Genomic DNA, 26,894 nt, shown 5'->3' with positions numbered 1-26,894 from the left:
GGTCGGCCAGTCGACGGTTGTTTTTTACGTTTATACAATGTTCAATATTCGTATACATTTTAGATGGTCTCCTCCGCGGTCAGTCGATAGTTATGGTGGGAGGAACACTTGCGCGCGCTTGCCCGACGTGTCCGTTATCTACCGTCATAACCACCACGGGGAACCCGCGACCATGAGATAAGTGATAACGACCGCTGCCGTCGTGCCCGTGCGGAACGGTAATAATAATAATAATAATAGTGCATAATATTGCCAATAATATGTAATTCAGCTCGGCGCTGTAGTGTGGTGGTTGGCCGTCGCCGCATTCGCTATCCCGTGTCGTTTCCGTCGTCATACCTAATACATATTATTTATTTTTTTTTTTATTACGTATTATTGTACATAATTGCCGTTATTATTCTCATTTATTATTCACAAATTCAGGATAGTTATACCTTTCCCGGTATTGTTTAATATTCGTTATTCATGTATGCGTTAACAAATCGATGAGTAGTGCCCTCATAAACCGTGCGCGTTGCCAGTAACACGCGACCAGAAAGAAGGTCGTGCAAACAGATATTTTCAAGAAAAATCCAAATCCGATGTAATACGCTGTAATCAACCATGGTTGTAAAGAAAGAGTACAACATTGATTGGGTTTTGCCAAAACTCAGGAATCGACGGTTATTTTGGAACGTTGCTTCTTGCATCACATTAGCCGCTGTTGGGATATTTAGCAAGATTTTCATCAGTAAGTATCCGCACTCTTTTTCAACACATCTAAGGAACTCCTCTTGAATGCTGTGTGTTTTTTTATAGAATGGTTCAACAAGGCAAAAGTATACAATCTCGTCTCATTTGACAAAGCGATCAATCGACCCAAGCACATACCTCTCATTACAGTATCTAATCATGACTCTTGTTTTGATGATCCTGGTATTTGGGGTATGTTGATATAGAATTTTCTTTTAACTTTTATTTTTTAGTCAACTCAATTTTGAATTTTTTTAGGTGCACTTAGTTGGAAAAATTTAATAATGTCAAATAAAATGCGTTGGGCATTGGCTGCCAATGACATATGCTTTACAAACCCATTTTGTGCACATTTTTTTATGCTTGGTCAATGTGTGCCAACAATTCGAGGTGCTGGAGTATATCAGGTAAATTACATTTCTTTTACTATAAATTATTATTGTAATTTTTTATCATGGAATTGTTCCTAATTAAAATAAATACAAAATATTATTAAATGTTAAAGATAGTAAAATTGATAAAAATTAAAAATAAGAAAAAGAAATTCAATGATTATATAGATTATATATTATTATGTTTATATTTAAAATTATCTTGATAAATTATAACTTAATGTTATAAAATTTTAACTATCTTAGTTTGTAGGAATTATATTACCTATATATCAGTATAAATGGCCTTTAGGTATTTTTTTAATAAGGTAATTATTTTTATACTTTTAATATGTGCATAAATTATGAATGGTTTTTAACTATGAATTTTTGATAGATTGTTTTATTATTCAAATGTACGTTTAAATGTATACAATTATTAAAAGTGTGTTATTGATTTATTAAGTATGTCATTAAAGGTCATTTATATATATATATTGAATCCTAGTTGATTGATTTTTTAATTCAATAAAATTTGTTTGTAGTCTGATTTTAATGAATTTTAATTTTATTAAATAGATAAATTATTATTACCTTCCAATAATAAATTCTTAGTGAAAATAATTAAAAAAAAAAAAATAATAAAATAATAACATTAATATAAATTGACATTATTTTTGAATTTTTTTAGTTTAAAATAAATTTGAAAATTTAGCTTGATAATATTTAATGTTATTGTATGTATTAGTGTTTATTTTAATATAATTTGTTTTAAGTACATACCTGTCTTATGCTTTAAAATTAGTATTTTATTTTGCATTGAAAAATTTAAAACAAAAATTAAATAATATATCTTTAAAAAAAAGTTGAATAATATTCTTTTAAAAAATCATTCATTATAATTTATACTATATTATAGAGCAATTTTATAATTGAGATTGTTAATACTACTGACACTTTATTATAATAATATATATTTACATATATTTTTTTGGCTTTTTAAAACATTCTTAAAGACCATGTATTTGTATTCTTGAATATTTGTACCATTTAAGAAGGGTCTTATAGTAATACAAATTTTTGTTCATTAAATATGAATCACGTTTTTTTTTTAAGTTATTCAACAAATGATTTTTTTTAAATGTTAGTGTATCTAAATCAAAGTAAAAATGTGTAATTTTTGACTTATTAAACTATAGGTGTTTAACCTGTTTATTATCGCCCTACTGCCAACCTGTTTAAAATTTATTACCTGATGATTACTCGTTGTATTTTGATAATTTTTGTAGTGTTCCAAAATTTTCAAATAATGATAATAATAATTGTACCCAATAAATTAATAACAGCATAATTAGCAACTAATATTTTATAGTAACTTGTAAAAAATAAGACAATTTTCTAATGATTCTTTAACATCACACTTTTTATTTATTTAAACACTAATTTTTATTTTAAAAATTAAATGCTGGTATCAAATATTGTGGGAAATAACTTGTTAAAATTAATTTTCATTATATTTTAAAATCAGCTTATACTTTTTATAAGATAAGCATGAACTTTAAATTACATACAATATAATATAGTAACAAGCTGAAAATATACAACATGATTTAAATAAAATACAATTTCAAATATTATATGGGGTATTTACTTTTTCTTTAAATATATAACATACTAGACTAACCTATGTGTAAGATATTATAGAAGTATAGAGATATCGATAATGAATATTGAAATTTTAGATTTTAGATTAAGAGTAACCAGATTAAAAAATAAAAAATAGAAAAAAAATTGTACGAAAAAATAAATGTTTTTATTTCTATGCAATAGTTTAATATAATTTATGTTAATTAAATTTTTATTGATGTATTGTGTCTTATCAATTACACTTTGAATTTTATTTTACTAATTTAAACAATTCATTTTTTCATACAAATTAATTTACTAATGATTTAATTTTTTCCTACCAAATGTTCAATTATATAATAATAATTGTGGGAATACTTATTCCTATCAATAAACTATAGAATACAGCCAATTCTAATCTATATATAGATCTGTTGAATGAACTAACAATTTAATAAACAGTAAACATGAAAAACGTCAGTCATTATTGTATGATATAAATTGTAATGACTATTACCAGAATTCTGAAAAACTTGAAAAGTAATACAATTAATAATAAAATTATGTAATACAATTAATACTAATGTATATTGATGATTAACATTTGATTCGATAACATAAAGGGTCCAAAGAATATTTTGGGATGTCTAGACATCCTAAAAATATGCTTTTACATATAATAGAATACAATGTTATTACAAGTAAATTACAATATTTTTATAATTGTCTAAATAATAATTAATAACTAATTAAAACATGACTAAATTAAATTAAATGTATAAGTATACATTTAAATTGTTTGTATAACTTAAATGCAGTGGCATGTTTAGGTTTTCTTTACTTATATGCATCTTCAATTCATTACCTTTTCTACTCCATCTCTTCTTAAGTTATTTTTAAACTACATTTGAATATCCAATTTGTTTTTCTGTAAAAAGATACTTTAATAATTAATTTACATATATTTTTTTTTTTAAGTTAGTAAATAGAATCAAATAAAAATTACTCTTGTAAAAAGAAGATAATGATTTTACTCTTAAAAAATGGTAGTTATAGAGCTATTCCTATAGAATATACTGAATACATTACTGGCTGGGTGTCTGGACTAGTATCATTAGATTTTATCCTTAGAACACAAAGTTTAATACGTTTGAATATTTAGATACATTAAAGTTTTCCAAAAAATTATCAACTAAATATTGTAAAATATAAAAAATGTGGATCTCATTTGAAAAACAAAAAGTTATTATTACCATGAAATCTCCATCTCTTTAAATAGTACTAAAAATCTTGATTATTTAAAAAATTTTTAGATCTTAAATAATAACATAGTTAAAAGAAAAAACACATTAAGAATGTTTAGTATATCACCCTGTATTGTAATATAATTTATATATAATACATACCGACTTAATTTGTGTGTCATATACATGAATCTTTTAGAAAGTTAGGGCATCTGATTGTACTCTTTAATTATATAATCAATGTTTACTGTTGTATAAATAAATTATTATTATTTATAACTTTATTGTTACCTTAATTTTTTTTCTATAGCAAATATGTTTTTTAAATCTCAAGTTTTTGAATGTATATTTTAAGATTTAAAATGGTCCCTTTACTTTAATTAATTTTTATTATAAAGTGCCAAAATTATTATTTAGTATATTTACTTTTTAATTTAATTCTTTTAATTGCATTGTTAGTAATGTAGTTTCAGGTTATATAATTAAAAATAATGGTTTATAAAAATATCCAATTTTGTCAATATTTAGAACTTAATGTTTTTTTAACACGATCGTTTCAAACAATTTTTTTATTTATGATTAGAATAGCATATAACTTCGTTTATTAAGTTATCTGATCTATTATTAGTAATATAAATTAATTTCAACAAAAATATTGTTTGTATATATTTGTAAATATTACCATGTGGATAAAATATAATAATATACTTTAAAAGTTTCAATTAACCACGGATAATATTTTTAAATTATTATGCTCAACTAAAATATGTATTTTTCGTTTAAATATTTAATTTAAACAAAATACCTGATCTTAAAATATCTATAAAAATAAACCATGTTTATATATCATTAAGATTTTTTAGTTACAGTAAGAATTCTTCAATTTATTAAATTTCAAACTTAATCTATAAAAATTGAACATTTTATACATTTTTAGCAACAAAATAATTTGTGAATTTTCAAAATTTTGAATGTAAAATGGTTGTAAATAAAATCATGCAATATAATTTTAATATTCTTAAATAGCTATAATACTTATGAGTAATTTTGTTCATAAGATTTTTGTTCCATTAAAAATTATTTTATCAACATTAATAGAAAAAAAATTAATTGACAAGTAATAGTTATTTTACGAGTTAATATCCAATGTTGTAACATTTTTTAACTTCAATCGTTCACAAAGAATGTGACTTTTATAAACTTTTTTTACTAGTAGTAAAAAAACTTGTGGGAAATTTTTAACCAACTTTTATAGAAAAAAAAAACTAAAAATAATCAAGTATATAAAATATCTATAAATAGCTTAAAAATTTAAAATATTTTGAAAACTTTGCATAATAAAAATTATATAAATATTTAGTGATAATTTAAAGTATCTATAATTATTCTTTTTTGTGTTATACCAAACAAAATCAATTTTTTCTAAGTTTAGATTTCTGTAAAAATATCTGTTTTTCTTTAATATTTTGTTAATTTAAAGTATAAACTAGATTCAATTGGTTAATAAAAAACCATCCTATAAGTTGAATATTAAACCATTTTCACTGCTGCCTCAAAAGGTGGAAAATAGGCACAAAGATAAAAAAAAACCACTTATCATTATAAAATCAATATATTCATTGTTCTTAAGAATATTAAACATAAAATTATTCATTCTCTTTGTTTAGACCAAAAGTAGTCCAAATTATTTTTAAATTATTAAACAATATAAAAATATTAACAATTTCTTGTTTATGTATAGAAATTAAATAAATTGTCTTTGCTGAAATACCATCTACTATCTAGTATCCAATTTATGGATAAAATGGCATGAAAAATTTGGTACATTTTCTATTAGAAAAAAGAATTAAAAATAAAATTAACTCTTAAATAAATATATTTCTTATTTTAGTTACAATCTACAATATTAAAAATAATGTATTTTATATAATAAAAAATTTGATTTTATAATAGCTATTCATTTTGTTACAGGAGGCTGTTAAGTTTGGTGTAGAACTGTTGTCTAAAGGTAAATGGCTGCATATTTTCCCTGAAGGTCGTGTTAATATGAGCAAATCCTACATACGCCTTAAATGGGGAGTTGGTCAAATGATATATGAATCCCCTATTATTCCTATTGTTGTACCTATTTGTCATGTAGGAATGGAAACTATATTACCTAATGAACCACCATATTATTTACGAACTGGTCGTAAAGTAACATTTAATTTTGGCGAGCCTATTGATTTAAAAGAATTAGTCACAAAATTGAAAGAATCCAATGTGACTGAAGAAGAAGCTCGTAAAGTAATTACAGATAAAATTGAAGAAGAATTATATAAATTACAAAAAGACACGATATTATTACACAAAAAATTAAATTCTTGACAGTGTGGCTAGCAATGATTGAAATATAAATAATTTAAGGTGAGTAGAGTTTCAAGAAATGCATTTTGAGAGTAATGTTTTCAAAAGTTAAAAAAAAAGCAAAAGAGAATACTCAACAATATATAAATTTTAACAAATTATGTCTGTTTAGATAATTTACAGATAATTCATATAACTTTATGTTTTAATATTGTTTATAAGTAGCTTATTGAATATCATATATTTTTATGTATTAAGTTAATTGTGCAAACATAATCATTTGGTTCTCAATTTTATATATATATATATATATATATATATATATATATATATATTTATTTTTTATTTTTTCAATAAATATTTTTCATAAATGTATCTATTAAGTATTTTAAATAAAAAATATATCTATGTTTGGTATTCTTTTAAGAATGTCAATAACCTCCGTCCAATCAAGTATACGTGAATGATATTTATTTAAAATAATTTATACTTATTAACATGAAAGTCATTTAATTACATCTTAATATTAAATATATTTAGTACTTAATTTCAATAGATACTTTTATCATGATTGTTTTAATAATGAACATGACTAGTCAATCTCTTAATACATCTGGGAATGTAAAAAAAATTACCAAGACATATTTTTGCCATTAACAGGTATGAGACTTGATTTTAATTTGTTTTCTCTTAGTTGTTACATAATATCTTTGTAATTCTTGCCAATGTTATGTATACCAAATGCAAATTATATTGTGTTTTTTTTATTATTTATTTTAATTCTGTTTAATTGTAGTATTTTTCTACTTAAGATCATCTATAATCATTGTTATACTTCTAATAATTATATTATATTGTATATTATGAACATTATATTAATAAATTTGTAAGTGTAGGATTTTTTCTATTTTAATAATCGACTTAAGAATTGAGCTTAGTGTCAAATCTATTAATCTTACACGGTATTGTAATAAAAAAATAAAAATATGTGGTCATTGGTAACCAATTTCGGGACACATTGTAATTTAATAAAATTTATAATTACTTAATATAATATTATAATTTTAAATTATTTTTTTTACAAATGTGTCTTTCTAAATGTTAAAATTATATAAGTTCGTATTAATAGAACATATATTTTTAGATCTATTATTAACAAATGCTATAATACTATTTGTATTAAATTATCATTTAATTATGTTGATTTACATAGTTAAATTTAGTGTGATAATTATTATACTCCTTATTTTTGCACAATATATAACTGTGACTATTGTATTGCAAATAACTATATTTTAGGTTTGTATTCACTGTACATGAGAACTTAATGATTATAAAGTGTCAATAATTATAATAATAACTATTCATTTGAATTGTGGCCTGGAAATTTTTTGCTCAACATAAATTTTTTAAATTCTGCTTTTTATTGAAATTTAAATTTTCGCACAACTATAATTCATTGCCATATATATTTATTCAAAATAATTTTTGTTTATTCTTGTTAAAAAAAAACCTATTTTAATTTAAATATTATAATATTTTCTCCAATTATTAAAACGTAACAATGTTGTAATGTAATCATTACATATCTAAAATACATATTTTAATTATATTTCATTTTTCTATACTGTATCCAAGAATATTATTTAAAATATTGTGTTTGAATCAATATTATTTAATTTAAAAAAAAAAAATTATTTGCTATAATATAGACAAAGTAATTGAGCAACGAAAATAATTATGTGCATGTATTATAATTATTTTATAATTAGATAATAGTTCTGTAATGTTTATGACTTGTTATTTCAATAAAATACTAACCTACTTATTAATACTTGTTGCGTTTTATTTTTTAATAAAATTTCTTTTAACAGGTTTTTATTCAATCAATTTTTCATTTAAATACTGTATTACTCAATAGGTAAATATATCCAATATATACTTGTTTTTTTATTAAAAAATAATTATGATACAAAGAAGAGTTTCAATTATGGAATTATGATTTTTATATTAATTATTTTTTGTGTAAGACAACATAAAAACGCCTGGTTTAATAAACTGAGTATTATAGATTATTTGTATACAATTAGTAACTGCATCAATTTATCAAAATTCTTTTCTTTTTTTTTTTCTTTTTTATACAATATATACTTATTCAATGTTTTATAACCTAATACTTTATCTTAACTTTTACTGCTTGACTTATATCAACCAGCCATTATCATTATAAATTAATAAACCTATTTAAAACTGATCACCTGTGACCACAGTTTTCAAGGTCTTTAATCTTTAATCGCATTTACTGATATATTATAATAGTTATTAAATTTATTTATATTTTATATACCTATTACCTACCTACAATTTATTAATTTTTGATTTTTCATCAATTGTTATAGTAACAATAGATTTATTTTATGTCTGAGCTATTTTTAGTTGTTCTTTATTTTATTTTCTCTACAATAATTATAATTATAATTTCTATTGTAGAGATTAAGTCTAATATTTTTAATGTAGGTTTTCTCGGTTCTGCGACAGCCTGGCGTGTGGTAACTGGTAATTGTGCTGTTCCATTTTATCAAGATTTAGATTTAGATTTAGATTATTAAGCTCATAAATAATGATCAATTTTTTAAAAAAAAACTTTTTTTTATGCATTTTCTTCTTTGGTTTTATTTTGTAGATGGTAAATAATTAGTAAGAAAACTAAAAAATAAAAATTTGTTACCTATCTTAAATTTTAACTGTAGAATTTTTATTTCCGTATAATTTTCCTTTTAGATTATAATTATAATAGTGCCTCTCGTAATGTTTAAATAGCCACTGTTCAAAAAACCTACAAAATCAGTAGGAAATTAAATTTTTTTTTTTTTACACGATATATATATACAATCTGTACAATTTTGCACAATTAGCATATTTGATAAGGATTTTTAATTTAAAAAAAAAAAACATATTATGTTTATTTCTAAAACCTAATGTGGTGTTTTTATCACATATTTAAACATGTCTTTTAACTTATCATTTAAATCCCGTTTACAATTTAATAGCTGACTTTGGAACTTCATTTTTTAATGATTTCAAACCATAGTGAAACTCAACACATTCATCGACAAAATTTTTCTCAACGCCATCTTTATAAATACAGTTGAATCCATATAAGACGCTTTTCAAGGAACCAGGTAAAAGTAACGTATTATACGAGAAATCGTATTACGCGAGAATACCAGAAAATTTACAAATAAAAATTGTGCACAAAATTTTTAATTTTTTAATATAATTGCATTAGTTTTACAAGTTTCGTATACTAAACATACATACTTATTATTAAATTTTATTTTTATTATTTCAAATTGTATATTATCTATAATTTATATTTACATATATACCTATAAATTACATACTTTATTTTACATTAAAAAAATTATCAATTTTTGTTTGTTTTGCATTTTTAATATTTTTTGAGTAGGTAGAGGAAGTTTTCAACTTTATTAATGTTTTGAAATGTTTTATCTGCATTGTCAGAAAATGCAATGAATCTTTTTAGTTCGTGTAGAGCAGGTATGCCCAACCTGCGGCCCGCGAAGGTGTTCCAACCGGCCAGTGATCATTTTATAAAAATTAGAAATTTGTATAGGTATAAAAAAAAAATAAAAATATTATTTACAAAAAATGTATTTTATTAAGTTTTTAAGAATATAAAATATTTTACAATTTTGAATTTTTATATAAAAAAAATGCATTTAATTTTAGAATATTAATAAAAAAAATTAGTAAGAAATTATTGGGCTTGTTTTTCTTTACCGAATCTTTCAATGTTCGGAGTGAAATGTGTAACGCCAATTCTTAATAAGAAGTGTAAGTACAATAGATATACCTATGACTAGTCTATATTTTATCGAAATGAACAAAAAAAAAACCCATGAAGCATATACGGTCCGCAGTACAAATAATAAGTATACATTTTGAATGTGGCCCGCCAGTTGAAAAAGGTTGGACATGCCTGGTGTAGAGTGTACATAATCAAGTGCATTTGTTGCGGGGAAACAACAAGTGTGGAGTGATTATTAGTATACTAGTGTATATTAAAAGCACATCCTTATTGTATGGTACGTACACATCATAGTGTAGACTAAGTAGCGGTGCCTTATTAAATCATTTAATATATTGGAGTCATTTACATATTACATGTTGACTGCTATCAAAATCAAGAGACTCGTAAAAACAAACGTATTATGCAGGAAATCGTATTAAGCGATAGCATCTTAAACGATTTCTAATGTACTTTGGAAAAGCTTCAGCTTGATGTTTGACGCCGTATTTTTTTACATACTTATTAATTTTACAAGAAATACAAAATTGGTGTCGAATAGCTGATAAAATTTCGGTTCTTTAAGAGCTGTCATGAGATTTTTGATAACTGCGGGCAAGGCATTGGGTTCAACTGTTTATTAATATTTTTTTACTCAAGCTTAGTTTTTTAGTCAATGATATAAATAAAATTATGAAATAAAAAATAAAATTCAATTTGTTACAGAAAAAATAAATTTTTATAAACCATAAGAATTTCTTTTTATGATTAGTGAACAAAATTGGCATTCTTCCTCTGGAGACTGGAGTTGCCATCTTAGATTGCGGCCTACTTAGCCTATACTTAAATCCGCAACCGGTGACAATCCTGTATTTTTTGCGTAATTATTAATTACGATGTGTCCATATATTAATTCGAACTGGAAAATAAAAATGTAACACATTTGAAATTTCAAATAGGTATTAAATTTAGACTCGTGTTTAGCACAGTAGCACCATTTGAAAATATCTGTGGGATTTTTATTTTTTCAAGTTGTTGTAACTGAATTAGAATGGTCCGTTCTGTTGTTTACCGCATTTTTTTCTCTTCCACTCCTTACTTCACTACGTTTATCTACTACAAGACTTACAAATCACAATAATAATATATAGTTCGGTGCGTCGTGCGTGTACCATACACAATACACATTATAACGACAATCGACGAGAAACGTGTGTTTCTGGTCAAGTGCGTTCGCGTTGTACGATTTTTGATTAGTGAGGTAGTGAGGGATCGAAGACGATAGCGTTTCGTATTTTGCAGTTTTCTGTCCATTTAAACGACGATGGCTGACAAGGACAACGACGAGGTGGAAGCGACGATCGCTGACGAGGCTGTGGTGATCAAATACAAGACCGCCGGGGAAATCGCCAACCGTAAGTTGGTCTATTCGGAATTCACCATACAGTATTGACGATTCACACATTTTGGAAGTCATTTGCTCACAGCCCCGATAACCGGTCTCTGACTTCTCTTGCTGCTTGACTCGATTTCAGGCCATTGGACCTAACCTACAAAACTTCGCACGTACTCGGTCGTGTGGTCGCGCGGAAGTTGACTTCATAGCCGGATGTCCCCTTCTGGAGGACTTTATTAGATTCGTGAACGTTGGTCGTCCCTTGGAAAACCGTTTGCATCTCGCAGGATATAGCTGATGATACGTGGCCACGAGTCCCCACCCCTATCAAGTTACTGCATCCCCATCTAAGACTATTATGAATTTGTTTTTCTATTGATGGTAGTGTCCACATGAGCTAATTCCAGATGCGTTGATCAATATTCAATTATTATAACCGCTAGCATTGTTGATACCAGTATGTTACTAGTAATGCATGCGGCATCTACTGCTACAAAAAATGTAAATTTGAAATGATTGTCGACCACAAAATTAATGATAAAAATTTTACCTTTATTCAAAAGTGTAAATTATGTATATTTTTCTATTTTTAACAATGTTACTCTACAAAAACTATTTTAGTTTTATCATATAATATATTATCACCTCAAGCCTATTAAATTTTTTTTATTTTATAGGTGTTCTTGTTGAAATAATCGAAAAATGCGTAGAAGGTGCATCAGTTCGTAATGTATGTATATTTGGTGATAATTTAATATTAGAAGAGACTAGTAAAGTATTTAAAAAAGAAAAGGAAATGAAAAAAGGTACCTATTTTATTTTATTTTATCATCTTATATTTAGTAATATTTCTAAATTTTTATCTTTATTTAGGTATTGCTTTTCCCGTTTGTATATCTGCAAATGGTTGCATTTGCCATTTTTCACCTATTACAAGCGAACCAGATCATATAATTGCAAAGGATGATGTTTTAAAGATGTATGTTTTAAAATTTAACAAATCATTACAAATAACTTATTCAGTTTTGTATACTTTCAGAGATTTAGGAGTTCATTTAGATGGTTTCATTTCTATGATAGCTCATACTATTGTTGTGGGAGCAAATTCTGATAATAAAATCACTGATAAAAAAGCTAATTGTTTCTTAGCTGCTCATTATGCATCTCAAGCTGCATTAAGGTTAATGAGGCCTGGAAATGATGTAAGTATAAGTTGGTTTTAGATATTAATTTATAAGTATAAAAGTACCTAAGACAATATTATAAAATATAAATTTATGTTTTTATCTATTTATAGACATACCAAATAACTGATATGGTAATGAAGGTTTGCAAAGAATTTGATTGTAAGCCAGTTGAAGGTATGCTTAGCCATCAGTTGCAGCAATTTAAATTAGATGGCCCCAAAACTATAATTCAAAATCCTAGTGAATCGCATAGAAAAGAACACGAAAAAGCAACTATTGAAGCCAATGAAGTTTATGCCTTAGATGTACTTGTTAGTACAGGAACTGGAGCTGCTCGCGAAACAACAGCAAAGGTATCTGTATTCAAAAAGACCGAAGAAGTGTACCCGTTGAAACTTAGGGCATCTAGGTAATTAATATTTTTTAATTTTGAATCAAAAACGATTTTAATTATCAATATCTTTTTTTTCTTTTTACAGAATATTTTATACTGAAGTTATTCAAAAACATAGTATAATGCCATTCAATTTGAGAAATTTTGAGGATGAAAAGAAAGCTAAAATGGGTGTGATGGAATGTGTAAATCACAAACTTATTGAACCATTTCAAGTTCTTTTTGAAAAAACTGGTATAATTTGTTTTGTTGATCACAAATATAATATAAACTTATTCTTGACAAACAAATATTTGTAATTAGGTGAAATTGTTGTGCAATATAAGTTTACAGTGTTAGTAACAGCAACTGGACCTGCTCGAATAACTGGATTACCATTTGAAGAGGATCTTTATGTGCCTAATTTATCCATTAAAGACCCAGAAATATTGGTATGCTTTTTGAACAGACATTAATACAATTAAACAAGTCATTATTTTTATTATAATTATTGATGAATATATCAAATAATAATTGAATAATTTTATACTGAAAATTCAGTATTTTATTTTAAATTGATAAAAGATAAAATATTTGTTAGTTGCAATTTTTACAGCATTTAACAAATCATAGCATAAATTTGTTCAGTTTTTCCAATATTTAATCATCTTAGTATATTATTGTGATCATAAATAATTTGTGAGTTAAACGTTCATATTTTTAAAATTATATTACGATAAACAAAAAAGTTCTTAGTTTAAAAATTGTTTGGAAATATAATTAAATTTGACTTCTTTACACGCTATAATTTTGTAAATGAATATAGTTTAAGTAATTAGGAGTTGAGATCAATCATGTATGAAAAATTAATTAAATAATTATTAGTAATACTAATACATTCCTTAATGATATCGTATAATACAATATTTTTAATAAATGATAAAATATGTTTAGAATTTACTTAAGACATCTGTAAATCAAAGAGGAATTTTGCAACCAGTGAAAAAGAAGAAGAAGAAGCCACAAAAAAATGCTAATAATGCAGCTGGTGAAAACTGTTCTATGGATATTGATCAACCATCAAAAACAGGAGTTGAAAAAATGGAAGTGGATGCTTAAACAATTTTCTTTCATTTTTATAGAAATTATGTACAAACATGTTTTGGTATTAAATTACATCGAATTACAAATGTAATGAACAGATTAAACCAGAAAATCAAGAAATGTTCAGTAAAATTGTTATGGAACGTTTATTAACTTCTATGAAAGACAAATCATGTAGCTTTAGAGTTTCAAATCAATATTGACCAAATTTATATATTTTTAATTTTATTATTAAATCAACAACTCAAAAATCCTGTTAACTTACATTGCCTTCCAAAACTATTTGTAATTTACTTGACTTGTTTTTAAATAAAGTGTATAAAACATTTCAGTGTATATGTTTATTTTTTTACTATGAAATTTTATTTAAAACTAGAAGCAAAGCAAATCTTTATAATATATATTGTTTTTTTTTTTTTATATATATATGTTTATATATAAATCATGTGTGAAACACATTAAAATATTGAAATCAAGTTCTTAATGTCAAGTAAATTGATTATTTAACATCCCAAGTTTGTTGAATATCGTAAAAATAGTATTTAAAAACATTTATTTTGTAATTTTAACAAAGCATAGATTAGATTTTTATTAATCAAAAATTTCAATCATTCATTTAAATTTGTTTTTATTCAATCACTATTGATTGCTATTATTATTTTTATTTTATCATTTACGTGAAACTTGTTAATTATTTATAAAATAATTGTTAATTATACGTACACATTATTATTGTGTAAACATTTTTAAATAATATAATTACATTTAAGTTTTCACTATGACGTTTTATAAAAGTTGTAAAGTTAATACTTATATACTTATATTTAAAACATGAAGTACATACATTTCGTTTTTATAATTAAATAATATGTTACTCCTTTTTTCAATACCCTAGTTATTATATAGTCTATTTTTCAACAAAATAATATGTGGATATTGAAAATGAAAAATTGAAATAACATTCACACGTCAATACATGTCATATTTGGTACACATAAATGTTTTGTAATTCTAATCGCTCTATATTGAATGAATTAAGTGTAGTAAATGGCATAACAAATTATCTACTCATCTTTCAAAAACAAATTGTTACAAATAGTTACAACACAAATTTCTATTAAATATTAACATGGTACATGGTTTTATTTACTTAATCTGATAATAGATCATTATTAATTTTCTTTAGATTTATTCATTTGTATTTCAACCAATTCATAAGCTTTATTTGCCGCACAAACACATTTGTTAGGTACATCGATAACAAACTCGCCAGCATTGTACACACCTTTATTCCAACACGCCGTAGATGTGGATTTTAAATTTTCTACAGATGGCAATTGTTTTACCTTGAAAACACAAGTTTTACATATAAGTTTTTTTTTAGAACTATTATACTAGCAATAGTAATTTACTTGTTGTGGCATTTCTGACTCTGCTTTTTTGGCTATAGGAGTTAAAATTGCAATGAGGATTTTTGCTACTTCACGTGATGTTTCACCATCTTTCCATATACCTAATTCTTGTGAACCAAATATCGTTGCTCCGAATAATGCTCCTTTTATAGTGAAACTAAAATTAAAAAAATACATAAGACATAAAGTCATATAAATCAATGTCAAGGCTATTCAGTATAATTTAAAATCTTATTTAAGGTCATTCAATGGCCTAGGAGTAAGTTGTTACTTAAAAATTTTATAATCTCGTAATTTACAGTCTTACCTTATGAATTTGTTTAGTTTACTCATGGTTATACCTAGTTTTTATAAATTTATATTAAAATTAATGATTTACACTTTAATAGATAAATTAAAAATTCAGTTCAAGATATTAAGATTAAATTTTTTTAGTTTGTAAATTTGTTTCGAACTTGGCAGTCTAGCTGCTCTCATTGATTGGTACTTGGTAGTGGATACTTATCAAATATGTTGATACGCGATATGATAACGCTTATCCATTTTCTGTTATCAGTCCATGCAAACCCGTGGAAGTTAACAATAAACAGTACAAACACTATATACAAACTACAAACTGCAAATTACATAAGTAAGAATATTAACGAATTATTTTAATTATAATTTAGTATTTACCTATAAAATATATATGTCACTTACGATGATTTATTTATTTGGGAAATTATAAATATTTTTTTTATTTATCAGACGGAAAATTTGACTGCTAGTTGAGCTAGTCATAAACTTGTTAGTTGAACCTAATATTTAATTTTTAATAATCAATTTTATTCTTATAATAGTATAGCATTTAAGTTTTATTAATTTAAGTCAGTCAAGATAAATTACTTAAATTATATTAATTATTATTTACTAAAAAAAGGATAATATTATATCTAGTTCTAATGCTCTTACTCATTATGTAATGTTTAAAGTCGTTTCATCATTGATAGGCCAAGGTATTTTAATATATTATACAAATGATGATTTAAAAAACATTCCTTCCTTTTTTCTTTATTAATTTAGTTATTCAAAATTTGATTTTTGCAATTTTTAAAAATACTTTGAGACTATATTATCCAAATATTGAGATTTATTCAACTAGGTATCTACCTACTTAAGTAAAGTTTTGTGAAGACAAATTTCTTTTTTGTAAATGAAAACTCCTATTTTAAAGAGTAAAATTTTTAGCTTATATAAATTTTGATGTATCAAAATCAAAATTCCAATAAGTAGTTTTTGAGTAGTATAACTTTATGGATTATGAATAATAAGGTAATAATAAAATGAAAAAATAGAAATGAATATGCTTGGTGATTAACCCTGTAGATGTATATTCGTGGTTTTTTTCTCAGGGCTGAGACTTAATTCACTTAAGATCAAAATTTTCTGAAATAATTATTAGGTATTCTTATTATTTTGTATAACCAAAACTATTTTAAATTTTGTTTCAGTATACCTATCATCTTTTATTCAGGAAAATCTTTGATCTAATCATAGTGCATATTTTGGCCAAGAAACTGTCATTATAGGAGGAGATAAATGCCTCAATGGCTATGACCAAGAACGAAAAGATTTTGATTTATCAATAATTGCAGTCAGTGCCAAAGTAATATTCTCAAAAATTAAAAATATACAATTTGTTCCAATAAAATACTATTGATTGCTTTGTTAATTTTCTAGCTAATTATTCAAAGTTTTTAAAACAAGTATAACTTATCATTTTATAAGTAATTTATGCATTATTTCTAAGTTTGAAAAATTTTGGTTTCACCTTTTATCAAATTAAAACTAATTAAATTTAAAAAGGTTCACAATAATGACTACGGATAAGTCATTAGCCAAGGAGATATTTTTTCATTCATGCATAAATGGTGACTTGAATACAATTAAAATTAACTTGTTTCATAACGTATCACCATTCAGCCTTGATAAGGTAAATAATATTTATTTCAAGCTTAAAACTCAAATTTAAATTATTAAACATTTGCTCCATTCTATATTTTAAGTTTGGAAACAATGCTTTGCACCTAGCTTCTATGAATAATCAACCAAAAGTATTGGAATATTTACTAAAGACTGTCAAAACGTATAAAAGTAACTTTCAGAATAAAATTGGACGTACTGCTTTAAATATTGCAGCTGCTCAAGGTGCATATGAGTGCATTGAAGTTTTATTGAACAATTTTCACTGTGATATCAATTCTACAGACAAGGTGTAATTTTTTTTCATATTATTTTTCCTTGAAAAAATATAAGTACCTTATTAAGAATATATTCATTTTATTTTAAAAACCTTAAAGTCGTAAGACTGAAAGTACTATAAATATCAACTATTAATTTTGAAATGTTCTGGATTAGATTCAAGTATATATCAAAATCAATAATAATTTTTATGATTTTTAAATTTAGCTATAATGATGACTTACATACTAAATATTTCTTATAGTTCATTTCAAAGTAGAATCACAAAATTAAAATTAAATAAATACATTAAAAAATATATTTTAATGTAAATGGTACAAAATATATTATCCAATCTAGAAATTTTTGTTAAATGTATCTAATAAAAGTAATTTTCTAAATATTCGTTGTCGTATTATTTTATTTTTCAGATTTTTCACAATAGTCCATTACACTGGTGTGTTACAAGCAAATGTATCAAAGGTGTTAAAAAGTTATTAGATGAGGGAGCTGATTTTACTTCTGTAAACAAGTTTGGTAAAACCCCTTTACAACTTGCCAAAATAACATGTCTGGACATTTTTCAATTAATAGATAATGTAATTTTTTTAATTTTTGTTTCTTACTGTATGAAATATGAATAGTCTTAAAAATGTATTTACTATAACTTGCTTAGAATTATATTTAAATTTATTAATTAACTTGTTTTATTATCAAATCTGATTAATCATACAACTTATAATTTTTTTTATAACTTTTATTTAATTATTCTATTTTCAGTTTATCAAAAATAAAAATAAGGACCAATGTTTACAGACAAATCCACAGATTAATAATAATATTAGAACAAAAATGAAAACTATCTCAAATTCATCACAATTTAAAATAACTAGTAAGTTGTAGGTACATTAATTCTGTAGATTTATTCATAGTACAATGTTATAATTAAATTGCAATAGAAAAAAAAAAAACCACTCATTTAATAATATTAGTTACCTACATTAATTTGAAGATAAAATTGAACAATTTAAAACCATTTAAATATCTAATAATTATATTATTTATTTATGCATATTTTTAATTTTAAACTCTTTATTCAAAGAAAATATTTATTTCAACTTTTAGATTCTGAGTAAAGTAATAAATGTATTAGTTTTACAATGTCATGTGTTAGATTCTGTACATTGTAAGCAGTGTTGAATTCGGGAATACTACAGGGGTGAGAACATAGTTTTACATTATTGAGTACACATATTATCACCTTGCACTAACCATTAGATTAAATTTCCAAAAATTAAATGCGTGTTTCATCTTTTAAAATATATTTACAAAATATTTCACCATTCTCTCAAACACAAGGAAATGCTTCACAAAGTGCAAACTATAATTAATGACCCCGTTTTAAAAATATTAGAAGCTATTGAAATTCGTTGGTTAAAAGGACGTTGCACCCGCATGTGTTGTTTCCGTCTTACACACGTACGACATAGTAAATTTTCGTTCACCAGTTACAATAGTGTGCTTTTAGTTTTGACATTAGAATGAATTAGACCTATTATCAAACTTTTAATTAAGGACATTATCTGTGTTCTCTCGTTAGTTTTGACGATATTTTATTTTTTATGTAAGTTATTATATATACAGGTATATAGTTATTATATTATTTATTTTAAAATATTTATATTTTATATACTCATAAGTCATAACTTAAAAATTAAAATATCGTAAATAACCAACGAGAGAACACAGATAAAGTTCTCAACTAAAAGTTTTATAATAGATCAATTCACTCAAATATCAAAACTAAAAGCACACTATTGAAACTGGTGAACGAAAATTTACTATGTCGTACGTGTGTAAGACGGAAAAACAACAAATACGTGTGCGATGTTCTTCTAAGTCATTACAAAATCGTTCATGCAATCAGACAGCCATATATTGCTATTTTTGTGCGTTGAGAGCATATACATTACAATGGTGCTAATTTATTTTTATTATTAATTATATGATTAACGAGGCGCACTCGGGCGACGCCCATCTCCAACAACCTTTTTGAACAATTCTTTGAAGATATGTAAAAATGTCTAGATAATAGACTAAAACAACTACATACTAGTATACTACATTGTGGAAGGTTATAAATAACATAGACGCGAGTTCTGAAATTAAAAAAAAACGCTAATAGTAATATTATAAATTTATTTAATAGATTTTAAATGATACATTTTTTGACAGATGATGAATCAAAATCTAATTCAAAAATATTTGATAAGATTGTTGATCAGCAAAGTGGTAATTGTGAAACAATATTAGATCCTGATTTGGCATCTAATAATGGAGATGAATCATTTTATCTAGATATTTCAAAATTAAAACGTAAATATAAATAAAACTTATTATTATTATTATTATTACTTTATTAGATTGGCTGTGTTTGTATTTTAGATGGCGATAATTCCGTTTTAAAATTACTGGAAAAATCTATCGAACCAGTAGACGAAACCTCTTTTGTATCATCTATTTTAAGTAGCGGAAAAGTTATTCAGTTGACTGGTATAATATATATTTTGGCATTATGAATAATAATAATGATAACTAGGTATAAAGTATATTTTTATAATTTTTAGAAGCTGGTATACTTGCTTTAGAATACACCAAAAATGAAATAAATACTCCAATTCCTGATCGTCTTGTTCAAAGTTTCTTGAATACATCTCAACAGTATAATAAAAATAAAAATCATATTGACAATGATAATATTGAAAAAGATACTGAATTAAGCTCCAAAACACTCGCCAGAGGAGTAAAACGACTGAAAAGTCCACAACCGTGCTCTAAAAAATTTAAATATACTGAAAGTACTAAAATTACAGAGTTTGAAAGTTTATTAGATCAATTGAGTTCTAACTGTACTAAAACTGTGCCCAGAGTTTATAATTCAAGTTCCTATTGCTCGCAAAATTTGTCTACTGCAGAAAGTAGTACAATGAGAAATAATAAAGTTTGCAAAAATCAATTAGTATGTGTAAACTCTGACATGAATGCACAACCCAAGTGGGTAGATGATCTGATGTGTTTATTGCATAAATTAGAGAATTCGGATACAGTGGAACATAAAATAATTGATCTTGCTTGATGAGCATTATCATTTTTTATTTGTGAAAAAATGATCGCTTGTCTAAAAAGTAAGACTTAGGTTCTAAAAACCGGCTCAGTACATCTATACATTGTTTGTTATTTATTTTCAAAAATGGTTTTAGGTTCTATGTATTTTATTTTATTTGAGTTGTTCAATAATTTAATACATTTTACTCTCTAATAATAATTTATTAAAAAAAGTTTAGATAAAGTAAAATAACTGTTTAACAATTACTTTATTTATTTTTTAAACTGTTAATTACAGTAAAACCTCTATAATTCATCACCTTTGGGACTGGAGGTGTGGTCAGAATGTGAAAAGGTCAGATTATCAGAATATACAGAACATTTTTTTATTTACATATTACATACAAGATTATATCAGAAATTTATTATATTTTACATTACTTAGAAAAAAAGTCAGTTATAGATTTTTGTTTAGCAAATGACATTCTAGACTTAACTGCAATATTCCAAAATACACACACCAATAGAAACGATACGAGAAAGGTCGGAGTACTAAAGCGGATAATCGATAAGGGAAATATTAAACTAACAATTAATTTTATATAATATCTTCTATAAAATATAAAATCCAAATTGTATTTTTAAATTACATAGTATTCATATTGATTATACTATGGTCGGATCAACTGGAGCGACGGACCAGCCGAGGGCAGATGAGAGGGGTTTTACTGTAATTATTTAAATTATATTTTTATTGTTAACAAAAGATCACTTAATATTTGTTATAAAAAAATGTAAACAATAATATTCTTTTGCTTTATTTATTCTGGTTCACCAGTTATAACTTTAACTAATCATATTAAATCAAAACTGTAATCTTCATGTAAGTAGTTATGTAGTATATATTATTATATTAATAAAATGATGAAATCAGATTAAAATGATTAAATGCATTATTTTTCAATTAAAAAAAAAAAATAGTATTTTATTCAAATAAATTAAACAAATTTGTATTATTTTACAGATAATACTGTATGATCTTCAAATTTGGTAGTAAAAATGGGTAGTTTATGGTAATAAATAGTATCTAACTTTCCAACAGTTCAAAATAATCAGAAAAAAAAAACAAAAACGAAAACATTTTTAGGAAATTTTATATTTTTTCGCAAAACCATTTTTTGTTGTGATAGGCATTCAAAAAAAAATTACTGTAGGTAGTGACTTGAAATATTAATATTAGCATATTTACTAAACTTGGTATAATTTTTAAAATATTTTGGCTTTTGTATAACACTTACAAATATTTGAATATGTATTGTTTTTTTTTTTAAAAAAAGCTTTACAATGTTATGTATGGTTTCACATTAGTCAATCTCATGGAAATTATTGAAAATGAATACATAAAGTTCACAATTTTTTCTTATAATCATTTAAATTTTAAATCATTACAAATATTTTTAATGTGTTAAAGTTATTCATAATAATAGTTGACAGCATTTAACCAAGTACTCTATTCAGTAATAATTGGTTCTGGTGGTTGAACAGGCACGGCACCAAGGGGAGAGGGGTAAGGTGGGGCTCTAGCCCCCAGAAAACAATTCATCCCCTTCGCCAGCCCCCCTACTAAAAAATATGTACCATGTAATAAAATCATAAAACATTATTTTTAAAAGAGCTACATCAGAGAATTTATGAAATACCTATACTTTTTAAAAATTACTAATATTATGTAAATACTTTCGTATTTTCGAAGATATGTGTTTTAAGTTTTTGCTGTTATAAAAACCGATTTAATAATATTAACATTTTATACACAAAAATCGTAGAATATTATTAACTTAATTTAATGTTTGTTGTATACAAGTAAAAATATTTTTAATTTACTAATTATTTTTAATATGATTAATTAATACACTAATATTGTGTAAGAAGTTACTTAATAATTAATAAAAAGAAAGGATTTCTTTAAGTATCTACATTTTAATATATATCCATGAAATATTTAAACCTCCAAAATTCAACAAAAAATACAAAGTAGATTCTTTAATACATAATATACTATGCAAATACAAATTAAAAAATGTAGGTATTGAACTAAAAACTTGAAATTTACTTGTTAAATAATATTATTACTTATTAGGTAGGTAATCACAAATTTTTATTTAAAAAAATATTATTCCTACTGGTATTGATGCAATTTTATACATTTTTATTAACTATTTTAACGTTTTAAGATTTTCAATCATTTACTGTTTGGTGCATAAACAGATATTGCGTAAAATATCAATATTTAGTTTATTTAATATATTTGTCACTACTAAATAAATTGAATTTAGTATAGATCATAATAATTTAATTAATGAAGTTTGAACAAATAACATCTTCAGTCTTTTTACGGTGGATTAATTTATTATTTAATAAGGGAAAAATCTACTACAATTTTAATAAAATATGTTTTGAAATTTGTAAAATAAGAAAAAAATCTTAGCCCATGTAAAAAAAATATTTGCACCGCTCTGCCCCCCCCCCCCCTGAAAAAATTCTAGTGCCGTGCTTGTGGTTGAAGAACATTCGAGCCAAATTTTTAAAAACATTTTTACGGTGTAAAGCAGTAAAACATTCAATATCGATAATCTTATATAATTATATCTATTGACACTCATGTATTTTTGTTTTTGATGTAATTTGTAATTTAAATAATTATATTTACATGGCATGATCATACATTTTTTTTGAAGCGTGGATATAATAAAATTAGCGTTTAGTATGTTTATGCAGACAACCGCGGAATATTGGTAGGTATATTAGTTTAGTCTTAGTGAGGGAATATTGCGTATAAAAAACATTACATAGTTCTTCGTTGAATGTTAACTTTATTATTGACACACCTACTGTTACTAGAATCTGAGATTTTGGTTTTTTTCATTGATTTTTAAGGGTAAGTTGTTGCATGCGTTTATGTCTAGCGACATGTTGAATATTGTATTTTTTTTTTTTTTTTTTTTTTTGACAGAAACTTTAAGACCCTATTACTTTGCAAAAAAGTACAACATTATAACAAGAAAAAATATCTTTGCAAAAATGCGATGACGAGCACTTCAGTTAATACATTTTGGCATTTTGTTAATGACAATTGGTAAGGATAACAAACTACACGGAGTTTGAACGAAAATTAAACTGTTATTTTGAGTAGATAATTTCCAGAACAAGAAAATATTATCGTGTTTATTGTCGTTATACTAGATAAAATTAATCTATTTTTTTTATATACAGTACGTGACAAATTGACACACGAGTGCACGACGAAAGATCGTGAAAAAAACGACTGAACGGGTATCTTCATCGATAAATCGATAAATTAAATCAAATATGACGAGATAAAATCGATTGAGCCATTACGTCCTTGGAACACATTACATAGTATAAAAATTAATAATAACTTTTCAAACACGTTTATTTAGAACACATTAAAAAAAAAAGTTACAAAATGTTACTTAAAAGCAAACAGAGTACCTAAAAAAACCCCAAAAAAAGCAAAATTTAATTTCGTGCGTTTGCTTCTAAGTAATATAAATCAAATTTATAACTGACATAGCTTCGTTTTAAAGCAACAGAAAAAAAGCAAATGCCTTTAAAATCTGTACTCTAGTAATATTTAACTGTAATAATATAGCCTATAGCAGTGGTTCCCCAAACTTTTTTAATTCACGCATCTCCAAAAATAAAAAAATTCAATCGCGCCTCTCTTGAATAAATGAAAAAAAATTTTTTATTAGTGTATAGTATCTACTAAATTAGTACTTATAGTGAATATGTAAATGCAGTATCTATAATTTAAAAGTAACAGGTCCTGCGGAATATTTGAATCTACGTTCATCGTTTCTGCTTTCAAAATCTTAGTAGGTACCTACACCTATTTGTATAAAAATCGCGGACGGTAATTTATTCAATACATGGGCAATCTATCTTAATATTTTGTTATTCATCGATAAGTTTGATTTTACAGTAATACATCATGTACGATGTACATGTATTTATTACAATTGCATTATGCATTACGCATTAAATTATTATTTATTACTTACTAGTTACTGCTGTAATGTTTACGTAAATTCAATAACTAAACGTTACATAAATATTATGTCTATTGTGTGTTAATCATATAGGTAAAGAATTATCAGTTATTACTCTTTGGTATAAAATCATTAAACAATGGCATATACCTATTTATATTGATTTACTCGCAGTTATCGAACCACAAACTAAATATGTTTAATTGATATTAATTATATACTTATAACTACTTAAAAGAAAGAAATGAAACAATTAAAAAGTTTTATTTTATGTAATCTTAATTGTCTTTATTATTTTGTGTTTGGTATTATAGATAGGTACATATAAATATATAATATTTTAACTTTTAGTTATAAAACGAGATGTGAAAAGTGTATCTATGGGTATTCAGATATTATTTTTATACGGTAGATCACTCGCAGACAGTTTATATAACTTGTTTATTTTAGATTGTGATCTAGGTGATTAATGGATTGGTTTTATAAAACAGTAGTATAAAAACCATGATGGTCAAAATAGATCAGGTTTTGTTTACCTTCTCCAAATAAGAATCATGATTAACCACAGTTTTAAAGGAGTTGAGTGTTTTTTTGCAATGTTTCATTAAATTTTGGAACAATGGAAGTAAAAATGATTCAACTTTGAAGGTGGTTTTGTTTTTTGGTTCTATATAGTTATAATACCTAATACCTACTAAATTGGATTATGTAGTAGCATTTTCTAGACATTTTGTAACTTGTAGTATTTTTAAAATGTTTTAATTCTTATTTATATTTTTACGTATTTATGGACATTTTAAATTTTTAGGTATCAACTATAAGTTATAATGGTTTTTATTAAAATGAACGAATTAAAAAAAAAATAATAATCATAATTTCTATTAGAGGCGTTATCTCAGAGGTAGGTACCTATTTGTGTATTTAAAATACAACATTATGGTTAGATTTTTAAATTGGTTAGTTTTATAAATTAATATAGAATAGTGACTTATTGTCTTACTGGTCTATGATATATTTGATTAAAAAAAAAAAAATGTTTTGTTTTTAAATTGAATAAAATTATTCTGAACGAAGTAAAAACACTGTACCTATTTATTATTTATTCAATATAATATGCGGATAGTAAGTTCTCAAAAAAATTTAATATCTAAGTTCTAATATAGTAATAAATAATATACATAATATAGAAATTATAGCAAGAGAAGATGTTAAAAATACTATAATAACAAATAGTACAATAGATATTGTATAAAAGTAATAAATTTAATTACATTTTTACGAATATTTAAAGACTGCTAAAAGTAATCAAAACCAAATTTATAATTCGCAATCATTATAAGATTGACAGTACAGTTGTTTATAATGTAGTTTTTATTGGAGAACATTTAACGAAAAGGTTTTGGGTCATCTGTATTGATGGAAATTCATGAAAAGAAATGGAATGGAATTCACCATTTAAAAATTTCAGGTAGAGTTTGTGGCTTACAAAATAATTATGCGTATTAGACAAAAAAATTAAAATTACATCTTCCAGAAGCGTCTTCAGTTGGTTGAATGCATAACGTTGAACTCGCATTCATACACACCCACATACACACACACACACACACACACACACACACGTCTCGTTATGGCTTGCTTATATGGGTGTCGTTCGTCGATTAAATAATATAATATGTACACATAAATGCGTATGACGTACATGTCTCTCATATACCTACCTACCTACCTATTATTATAATTTTTTTAGTCATTATTATTTTTTATTATTATGTATTATATTATGTGACGGCGGCAATATAGCTTCTCTGGCGTTGCAGCAGCAGCACAATGCATTTCCCTTCCAGCGATTCGGTTATGTTTTTTCCGTCATCATTGTTATTTTCTACGG

At 24.7% G+C, this 26,894-nt stretch overlaps 4 protein-coding genes across 8 annotated transcripts; 3 read left to right on the top strand and 1 right to left on the bottom strand.

Annotated features, from left to right (window-relative positions):
• The first annotated feature begins 203 nt into the window (after positions 1-203).
• LOC112598430 (tafazzin homolog) lies at positions 204-6,494 on the top strand. The gene is made up of 4 exons (XM_025344892.1): positions 204-733; positions 802-927; positions 994-1,142; positions 5,948-6,494. The coding sequence occupies exons 1-4, from the start codon at positions 607-609 to the stop codon at positions 6,341-6,343; spliced, it is 798 nt and encodes a 265-aa protein (XP_025200677.1). The 5' UTR covers positions 204-606; the 3' UTR covers positions 6,344-6,494.
• Positions 6,495-11,236: 4,742 nt separating this feature from the next.
• LOC112598414 (proliferation-associated protein 2G4) lies at positions 11,237-14,409 on the top strand. The gene is made up of 8 exons (XM_025344857.1): positions 11,237-11,548; positions 12,207-12,335; positions 12,403-12,508; positions 12,569-12,731; positions 12,827-13,125; positions 13,196-13,344; positions 13,414-13,541; positions 14,044-14,409. Exons 1-8 carry the CDS (start codon positions 11,458-11,460, stop codon positions 14,206-14,208), a joined length of 1,230 nt encoding a protein of 409 aa, XP_025200642.1. The 5' UTR covers positions 11,237-11,457; the 3' UTR covers positions 14,209-14,409.
• Positions 14,410-15,192: 783 nt separating this feature from the next.
• LOC112598549 (MICOS complex subunit MIC13 homolog QIL1) lies at positions 15,193-16,091 on the bottom strand. Its single transcript, XM_025345063.1, has 3 exons — positions 15,913-16,091; positions 15,606-15,762; positions 15,193-15,539 (listed from the first exon to the last, which is right to left on the bottom strand). The coding sequence occupies exons 1-3, from the start codon at positions 15,936-15,938 to the stop codon at positions 15,366-15,368; spliced, it is 357 nt and encodes a 118-aa protein (XP_025200848.1). The 5' UTR covers positions 15,939-16,091; the 3' UTR covers positions 15,193-15,365.
• Positions 16,092-16,146: 55 nt separating this feature from the next.
• On the top strand, positions 16,147-21,119 carry LOC112598548 (glycerophosphodiester phosphodiesterase GDE1). 5 transcript variants are annotated; one of them, XM_025345058.1, is made up of 10 exons: positions 16,147-16,236; positions 17,096-17,250; positions 17,325-17,371; positions 17,451-17,577; positions 17,651-17,857; positions 18,257-18,424; positions 18,606-18,717; positions 20,061-20,201; positions 20,271-20,378; positions 20,453-21,119. In XM_025345058.1, exons 4-10 carry the CDS (start codon positions 17,461-17,463, stop codon positions 20,959-20,961), a joined length of 1,362 nt encoding a protein of 453 aa, XP_025200843.1. In that variant the 5' UTR covers positions 16,147-16,236; positions 17,096-17,250; positions 17,325-17,371; positions 17,451-17,460; the 3' UTR covers positions 20,962-21,119. The 5 variants fall into 5 exon arrangements, with proteins under 5 accessions (XP_025200843.1, XP_025200844.1, XP_025200847.1 ...); XM_025345061.1 differs by lacking the exon at positions 16,147-16,236 and adding an exon at positions 16,317-16,391; XM_025345059.1 differs by lacking the exon at positions 17,325-17,371.
• Positions 21,120-26,894: the final 5,775 nt, after the last annotated feature.

This window comes from Melanaphis sacchari, unplaced genomic scaffold (assembly GCF_002803265.2).
Source record: "Melanaphis sacchari strain LSU unplaced genomic scaffold, SCAv2.0 Contig48_pilon_pilon, whole genome shotgun sequence".
In the NCBI taxonomy this organism is placed as follows: Eukaryota; Metazoa; Arthropoda; class Insecta; order Hemiptera; family Aphididae; genus Melanaphis; species Melanaphis sacchari.
Note: the sequence above shows the minus strand (reverse complement) of the source record. Positions and strands in the feature narration are given on the sequence as shown.